We start from the raw sequence: 9,368 nt of genomic DNA, 5'->3' as shown, positions 1-9,368 counted from the left end.
GTATTTCAGTTAATCCCGATGAGTTTCTGTACTATATCAGTTGTTAAATTCACTTAACCTTTTGCTGTCGCTAGCCATGAGAGATAGCAGAATTAACCCCAATAATCGTATTGTCATATTATAGCTCTCTTGACATGAAAAATCCATCAACTAACTTGGACTCACCAACCGTTCAGCCATACATTAGATTCATTTTACAGTAATGAATCGTGCTTGATTAAACCATTAGATTCAGCATACCCTTCAGATTTACTAAATGCTTTCAGATTCACCAAAACTTTTTATTACATAAACTAGCTTGTCCAACTCCAGTCCTGGATTATTATTATTATTATTATTATTATTATCATTATTATTATTATTATTAGCATCTTTATAAGCACTAAGCTGTACTGCATTCTAAACCCATTCATCAGGTTTGTGAACAGATGGATTAGCCGATGTGGTGTTTGGTAACGGAGGTGAGGTGCTGAGGGTTAATCCGGTTGTGGCAGAGTTCCACTTTCCTGGTTTTCCTGGACTGAAACGGAGGACGGAGACAGGGGGCCCTCTAAGTCCCTGGTGCTCGGCTGTGAGTGCACATTTACTGGAAAGGGGGCCTAAGGGGTAAGGCCTGGATCCAGGCCACTGGAGTTTACTGGCAGCCTATCAGCAGCTGGAATCGGTCTGGTCTTTGAAAGTCAACCCAATATCCTGTCCTGTCCCTCCTGTGTCCTGTAGAAGCAGCCACCAAACATCATCTGCGTGGAGGGGGTGCTTTTTATCTTTACACATAATGTTAAGTATCTTTACGATTATTGTAATGTGTCTGTACAATGGGAGTCTAACCTTTTCTGTCAATCCCTATATAAGGGAGCAAGAGAACTGTGATACATTGATTCCAGTTAAATTCACCCAAGAATAATTCCAGTCAGGTTCTTTATTTCTCATTCCACGAAGGAATTATCAGGACATTTCCGGTACTTTCCGATAACTTTCCACACTACTGCATGCCTTTTAAATGAATTTAAAACAATGTAGATAAAAAATGAAAAACATATAAATGATCATTTTGGTGCAAAATAGGTTGTAAGGTAGAATACTTTTTTTTTTTTTTTTTTTGTAAGGTAGAATACAAAGAGTGACTGTTGGGTGACTGTGACATCACATGAGCAAGGCACTGTGGGAAATGGGGTCTCACACTAACACACACACACACACACACACACACACTGATCAGTTCTGTGACCTGTGTATTTTGTTATTCATAATTTAGCCTGATAATGACATTAGCAGAAAAATAATGACATTTGCAGATGAAACTAACAAAAACATAGATTTAGCCAATGGTGTCTGCAAAGGTGGATAAAAGTGGATAAAAACCTGGAAATTTAATATTGTTAATTTTGGGAAGTAAACAGTTAAAGTTAAAGTTGAGTTCTGTCAGCAGTTCTGTTATGTTTTTTTACAACCCCCCCCCCCCTCCCCCCAGCCTGTGCTTATGATGTAACTGAAGTTTAATATATGTGGAAACAGCCAGAGGGAAAAATCTGAGCAGGCAGTGATTTAGATCAAAATATTTTTTTCTGTTTTATTAAAATGTCAGTTTTCACAAAAGCAGCTGTCTACTAAAAGTAAAATGGATACATTTAATCAGAGTCATAAATCTTAATACAACAGACTACACTACACCAGTTAAGATAATATAATATTGGTATCAATATTATTACATACATTTAGGAGATTGTAAAGGATATTCTGAACAAGCATAGATCTATATTATAATTTCCAGCAGCATTTTGTCTTACATATCTTTACGCTTCCTTTTGAAGGAAGGTGAGACAATCAGTAGAACACCAGTCTTTATCAATTTCAACTCATTTATAAATTCCATAAAATAAAACAATCATGAAATAGCATTTAAAATGATACATTTAATATAGATACTGCGTTAATTACAAGAATGCACTATTTCTGCAGAACACCATACAAAGATTGGATACATTGAAGCATTACTGGTTGTGGCTCTGATTGTAGTCTTGCTTTCCCTGTGAATCAGATACAAAGCTAACAATAAGAAAGCCTTACTCTGTTTACTGACCAAAGAAATGTTGTGGAATGCAGCTGTATCTGGTCTGGGGGTATATATGGTTAGTTTACTGAGAATACAGCATGTTTATTTCCAATACTTCATACAGTATTGTCTTTACTTAAAATGTTAATTTCTAAAATAACCATTTTCTCATTTTCGTCAACTTTCAGTGCAATCTTAAGTAAACTCATAATTCCTACATCTTTGCACCAGGTTTGTACTCAAACCCTAAGAATATTAAGTTTTAACAATTCTTCATAAAGTCAAAGCATGTTTTTTTTATCATGTAGATTTTACACCACTAGGATATTTAATGTTACATAAATACATTTTTTTTTGTCTTTGAAATGCATATTTCAAGTCACCATGATTAATTTACGATGTGCTAAGTATTGCAGCAGCTTCTCACATAAGATATATTAGTATTTGGTCAAAAATCATTTGATAATATACAAAGTTTTTTTTAAATCATAAATATAGAGAAGAAATCCCACATATTCACTTACAGCATGGCGCTATCAATAGTAATATGTCACTATAATAAATATGGTCTGCAATTACATTTGTGTTAAGAAACACAACACACTACTAAAAGGTTTCCATGAACTTTTTGTTGTCTTATGAACAGTTTTCTTACCGTGGGTCTTTTTTACAGTCAAAAGAAAATATAACTCTTTAAATTACACAAACAAGCAAGTAAAGTACAGTCAGAGTACCTGTTTCCATCTACAAGTATATATATATATATATATATATATATATAAATGCAGTTCAGAGTCCATAAGTATTTAAACAGTGACACGGTTTTTGTTTTGTGAAATGGGGGTGGGGGATGGGGGACTATGTATAAAAAGGGCTGTAATTCATGCATGGATCATGTTGATGTAAATACCCTTAAATTAAAACTGCTAGTCTGCATATTAACCTGATATCCGTTGTTTGATTTCAAGTCCAATGTGCTGGGTATAAAGCCAAAACAACAAAAATGATGTCACTGTCCAAATGTTTACAGACTGCTCTCTGTCTCTGTCTGTCTCTCTGTCTCTGTCTCTCTTTCTATATTTTAAATACCAGTGGTTTGCACAAGGAATCATACATAAGATGTTCATGTTAACTTTCATCACAGTGAAAAATACAAATAAAATGCGCAGGATTTTGCCATAAAATCTCGAAAAATATCATTACATTCAGTCTTGCTTGGAGAACAGAAAATATTTGCCATCAATTACTTTGATTAAACCATTTCTACACACGTTGGGTTCAAACAGATATACAGAGAAAATGTATGAAAGGAATCTGAAATGCATCTGACCCCACATACAGGGCATTATTCACCAAAACTATTTTAATTTATGCAATCAACTACTGAGTACTTATTTAACATGACCTTCTGGCTGCATATTTGAATATATTTTTATAGTATATTTTAATGTATTTTCTACATAACTGCTAAATACTGCGTGCTGCTTTGAAACAGCCGAAACGTAACAGTCTACTCATGAATTCACATTCTGTAAATATTTCGAGTTTAAAGGTGTATGATGCGTAAACTATCGGTACAGATTTGTGTTTTTATGCTGTAGGAAAGGTGAAGAGAGTTAGCGTAGCGCTCTCAGGTGTTATCAGCGCGAGGCGGCAGGTGAGGCTCTCACGACGTCGCTCTGGCGTCGCGGCAACGTTGTGCCCGCCGCCGCAACACGGCGCGAACCTCAAAAAGAACGTTGTGGCGCGCCGCGGTGGCGTTCGGGCGAAGAGTGTGGCGTCCATCAGCACACGGCGGACATGGGGAGGAAGAGGATGGCTTTCTGGCCCGGGTCGGTTCTGGAGCCGGACTTCTGCTGGCCCGTTCTCTTCAGGGCCACGTACCAGTCGGGACTCTTGCGAGAGCGGTAGGTGTTGTAGCTGTTGGCCTCCAGCCTCTCGATGAAGTAGCACTCGTCCGTCACGCGTTTCTGAGGTGGGAAGAAGCCGTTTGAGACGATCGGTTATTGATTTGAGCACCTTCAACATCAAGCGTCCTTTACTTAAATCAACCTCGAGCCTCAATCAAAATGTGGGAAAAGGCACTAGCTGTTTATCTTCACAACATGTTCAGCACAATTGTACAGTAGAGGGAGATTATGTTTAGAATTTAATATTTATTTCTTGGTTAAAGGTGTTGCTAACTGATTTCTATTCTTGTTCTGGTGGAGGTAGCCCTACCACACAAACCATCCCAGAAAGCAGCCCTAGATGTTTGTGTATTTTGGAAATAACAGTTGAGAACCGATATTGATAGGATTTCCTTTTCCAGACAAACATAGTCTTCTTTCCGCGTAAATGTGTCGTCCAAAAGGACTTTTGGGTTGTAAAATGTGAAAAAGACTTTGGCTCTGGCTGAAGCTTTCTTTTAAGAGATGCTGGAGGTGACACCCCATAATGCTCACCGTTCCAAACAGCCTGCCGTCCGTGCTCATTGCCAGATAGAGGTTAGCCGAGACGCCCTTGATGACCACTTCCCCAATGGCGGTTGCCTGTATCTGCAGCTTTGCTGAAAAAATAAAAATAAAAAAAGATTTTGATTGTCATAAGTAAAAGATTTTTGGAAACATGATAGTCAATAGATTCCATGGTGCGACCCACTGCTGCTGATGTGTCTCTCCTGATAAATGTATTGTCTTCATGAAGTTTTTTAAATCTGCAGATAATTGTCATTTTTTAACCTCTAAGCAAAGATACATTTCGTCCATATGGATACAAACAGACAGACAAATTTGGAGAATATCATTGAACAGGAGGAAGTTTTTTTTACAAGTGCAACCACCAAACTTCCAGACTGGTCAGGAAAAACACAAGTTTACGGAAACACCATTCCAGAACTTTCCAGAACTCCAGTACAGATTTTCTTTCTTTAGATAGTAGGTATGAAGTATTTCATCATGAACATGAACATAAATGTTAACACAATTTCAATCATTGCTTATGCTTCGAAGCCGCTTGGTTTTTTTTTTCTTTTATGAGAGAAACAAGTCAGTATCTTCCCATGGTTCACCGTAAGAATATCAATCCCTGAAAGGTAGTGAAATCACTGAAAACCCCTGAAATGTATCCTGTACACGTTTCCCGATGACTCAACACGGAGACAGCCAGAATTACAGTCCTCTGGAGGGACGGAACAGGCACAGCTGAAAGGGTTCAGCTTTTATAAATATACAAATGCAGTAGCGTATGAGCAGATCTCTCATACTTCCGCCCGTGCTTTTTCGGGTGGATGACCACAAAAAGCCCTTCAAAGCAAAAGGCGTCTATCGGAATCCCACTTTGCGACCGGAAGGCCTCTGATCAAAATTACAGCTGAGGGCCCACAGGGGAGATCAAAAACTCCATCTGCATGGCCTCGGTACCATAAACACCCAGCTGCACAAATTGATTTATGGGGTGGATGCAAGACGTCAAACTGGAGAGGCAAATGGGTGCATGCTGATTATACGCGGGGAGCTAGGACAAATCGGCCGTTTTTTCAAGTAGTTTTTGTCGTTTATTAGAAGCCTCCGTGAAACTGAGCAACTATATCAGTGAGTCACGTGTGGAGGCACAACGAGCATCATCTCTGTGTGGTTTTTACATTTTGATTTTTGAAGCTGTGGTTTTTATGATCTATTTTATAAAAATGTTATAAGTTATAGAAATATGCAGGAGCAGCACTCATTTCATTTACATGTTACTGCTCAACATTCACATACATAGTAATACCAACGTCATAGTTGAAAACCATTAATTGAAATGTGTACATATATCTGGCAGTTTGAGTGCTACATACTGTGAAATTTTCAATTAAATATACAGCTTAGCAACCCACAATGCACCTCTCACTGACTGTAACCCACAATGCACCTCTCACTGACTGAAACCCACAATGCACCTCTCACTTCCCTCAACCCACGATGCACCTCTCACTGACTGTAACCCACAATTCACCTCTCACTGACTGAAACCCACAATGCACCTCTCACTTCCCTCAACCCACGATGCACCTCTCACTGACTGCAATCCACAATGCACCTCTCACTGCCCTCAATCGAGAGTGCATCTCTCACTAATTACAACCCACAATGCACCTCTCACTGCCCTCAATTGAGAGTGCATCTCTCACTAATTGCAACCCACAATGCACCTCTCACTGACTGCAACCCACGATGCACCTTTCAGTGATTGCAACAAGTAAATAACTTTCCTTTACCTAAGGAAATATAAGGATATTGCTTCACATTATTTAGCTATTTAAGAGATAACATATAAACATGTTCATGCTCAGGATTTTTTATAAATAAGTAGAAAAGGATGAAAATAGTATGTGATGACCCAAATTACATAAGACTAACATAAAAAATGGCAGTGTTTATCTGCTCACAGATTGTAATTAAATATTAAATACCTTTACATTTTCTGAAAACTTCCATCTATGATTCACATAACTACTGATTGTTTTTTATGTTGAAATACAAAATATCAGTTCATATAATGACCATAAAGTACCATATGATCTGCTAACATCAGACAGTTTTAAACATCTGTTCCATATTGATTATGGGGTTACACCAGTACAGTTGGAAAGTTTTCTACTGGCTGTTTCATCATATTCAGGGAATTCCTGTAAGTCCGGAGAAGTCCGGTACATTTTTCATAAAAAGTCAAATAAAACAGTTCCTTTTTCGATATAATTATGCTATATTACCGTTTAAACTCGGTACATGACCTGTTAGCTTCTAAACGCTAACATTTTCAGTTTTTATACTCCAAACACACGGAGAGAACCACAGAATCGCACAGTGACGCAACACTGCGTCGTTGTCACCGACGAACAGGAAGCCAGAAACTTTATTATCGTTGGGGGAGAGTTCTTAAAGACGTCCTACAGAGAGCCGTGTGTGAAGGACGCGCGGAGACTTACGTAAACGGGGACCTGGAAACCTGCGTAGCGCCTCTGGCTGGGGCCCCGCTTCAGCAGCAGGTATAAAGGCACTTTGTTTTCTCCCCCCTGTCTCCCCCTCTCCCCCCCCTCCGGAACCGCGTATGGAAGCACTTACTGTACGGGTCGCCCCTGTCCCGCACCCCGTCCACGCGTCCCTGGGGGGCGATCCGGAGGAAGTAGCCGCCGTTCTTGCAGTACAGCCTCTTCAGCTCCTTGAAGGACCCGGGGAGGAACGAGGAGCTGCCCCCGTCCTCGGGCGGCGGGGGGAGGGTGGTGATCCCGCCGGCCGCCATGTCGGCGGGGGCCGCCGCGGACCTCCTCTGACGGGCCGGGGCCAGCGTGGGGGCCCCCCACGCCCCCCGGCGCCGAGGCCCGGTCCTCCTGTCCAGCGCGGGCTCCAGCGCTCACCTCCCGCTGCTGTGGAACGCCGAGGTGGGGGGGGGGACGTCTGGGACCGCTGCCGTTACTCCTTTACCGCTTCTTTCTCTTTCTCTCCCTTTTTCTCTCCCTGTCTCTCTTTCTCTCCCTCTTTCCCTCGCTCTCTCCCACTTTCTCTTTCTCTCTCTCGTCTCTGCGCTGTGGGAATGTCTCTGAATCCAGGGGTTTATATCTCAGGCAGGGACGCCTCCGGTTCTTCCACCGGAGCGCACTGCCCAGCCCAACAGGAGACTGTGTAACTGTACCCAGCAGGCCTCTGTGTGCCTCCTCACCATCAACTCTCTCTCTCTCTCCCTCTCTCTCTCTCTCTCTCTCTCCCTCCCCCTCTCAGCCAGCCTGCCCACCCCCTGCTCCAGACTGGGACAGCCGGAATGAAGGGGGGGGGAGGGGGGGGGGGGGGGGGGGGCGGGCTCATAAACACCGCTCGGTCACGTGACCCTGGGACCGGCCCTCCTCCTTAAAGGCAGCAAGGCAACCGTTCCGCACAGGAGCTGGAACGCGCGTGTCCCGCAAACACAGGAAACAGAACACGCGTGTAACTTCCTGCTCTGCGGAGCTACTCTGTGTCCCTCCAATCCGGTTGTGGTTTCATAAAGGTGAGACGTAACATGATGTAAGAGTGGGGATGCGACGGGCTGGATAAGACCTGATAATGTGGGAACACCATATACTGCTGACTCAACCAGCCTGAAATATGACACCAAGGCTTGACATTGCAGTGCCACTGAAAGTGTCTGACTTCCTGAAGGATATTCTGAGATGAGTAATACATTTACACCTTACTGATTGTGTCAACTACTTGATAAACGCTTGTGTGTAAAATAAATATTGAATTAAATAATCAAACCTATGTTTCCCTTAATGACAAAAAACTTTATGAAAACACAATCATAAATCCTAGTTTGATTGGCGTGATTTTTTTTAAAGCTCAGAAAAAAAATATATATATCATGACCCTAATGACTGTTTCATACCATCTGGAATTCATGTGAAATGCCAAGAGCCCTGTCAGACATTTGGTGGTCTGGTTCTGGCCTTTTGGTGTCCAGGGCAGATCCAAAACCACCAGAAGTTCCGTGCAGTCCTGTGCCACCAAGGGGCTGGTCTGCCCCAGGTGGGGTGATGGTCTGTGCTGGGTGTCTGTTCCTTTGAAGTCATCTTGAATTTCAATGAAAAGTGGAAAAAGGGACTGCAAAGATTAGGGAATTAAATTTCCCCTGTTTTGAAAGCAGTTTAGATCTCGAAAGCCGTGAAATCATGAAGCCATGGTACATAAGCATACTGTAGCTGTTTTCAGAACGGCAATCAAACAAGAACCATTCACCATTCAGTTTGGTTATCCAACCAAAAAAAACAAAAAAAAAACAAACTGCAGTAACTGCAATACACAGTAAAATGTCCAATGTTAATTCAATTCAAACAGTCTGGTCCAGAGTGGGACCAAACGTTATTTGTTGGAGTTGAATTAACACTGTTAGAGTTGAATTAACACTGGAAGTTTTACTGTGTAGTCAGCAGGGTCTGAACTGACCGACGCCCCTCAGCTGTTCTCTGCAGAATGACATCTGCCTCCGGAGCAGATGGCTGAAGGCTGGTCCGCCCTGCTCTGTGCTGGGCTGAGCTGAAGACTGCGGCTTGCAGCGACCTCTCCCAGCATGCTCGGCAGGCCACATCTAAACCCCAGGGCTCAGGGAAGGTCATGTGACCTCTCCCAGTATGCCCAACAGGCCACATCTGAACCCCAGAGCCCTGGGAGGGTCATGTGACCTCTCCAAACATGCTGGGCAGGCCACATCTGAACCCCAGGGCCCAGGGAGGGTCATGTGACCTCTCCCAGCATGCTCGGCAGGCCACATCTAAACCCCAGGGCTCAGGGAAGGTCATGTGACCTCTCCCAGTATGCCCAAC

General features: G+C 42.3%; 1 protein-coding gene across 1 annotated transcript; it reads right to left on the bottom strand.

Annotated features, from left to right (window-relative positions):
- Nucleotides 1-1,544: 1,544 nt before the first annotated feature.
- Nucleotides 1,545-7,778, bottom strand: LOC135254560 (fibroblast growth factor 2-like). Its single transcript, XM_064334824.1, has 3 exons — nucleotides 7,138-7,778; nucleotides 4,498-4,601; nucleotides 1,545-4,023 (listed from the first exon to the last, which is right to left on the bottom strand). Exons 1-3 carry the CDS (start codon nucleotides 7,313-7,315, stop codon nucleotides 3,838-3,840), a joined length of 468 nt encoding a protein of 155 aa, XP_064190894.1. The 5' UTR covers nucleotides 7,316-7,778; the 3' UTR covers nucleotides 1,545-3,837.
- Nucleotides 7,779-9,368: the final 1,590 nt, after the last annotated feature.

Source organism: Anguilla rostrata, chromosome 5 (assembly GCF_018555375.3).
Source record: "Anguilla rostrata isolate EN2019 chromosome 5, ASM1855537v3, whole genome shotgun sequence".
In the NCBI taxonomy this organism is placed as follows: domain Eukaryota; kingdom Metazoa; phylum Chordata; class Actinopteri; order Anguilliformes; family Anguillidae; genus Anguilla; species Anguilla rostrata.
Note: the sequence above shows the minus strand (reverse complement) of the source record. Positions and strands in the feature narration are given on the sequence as shown.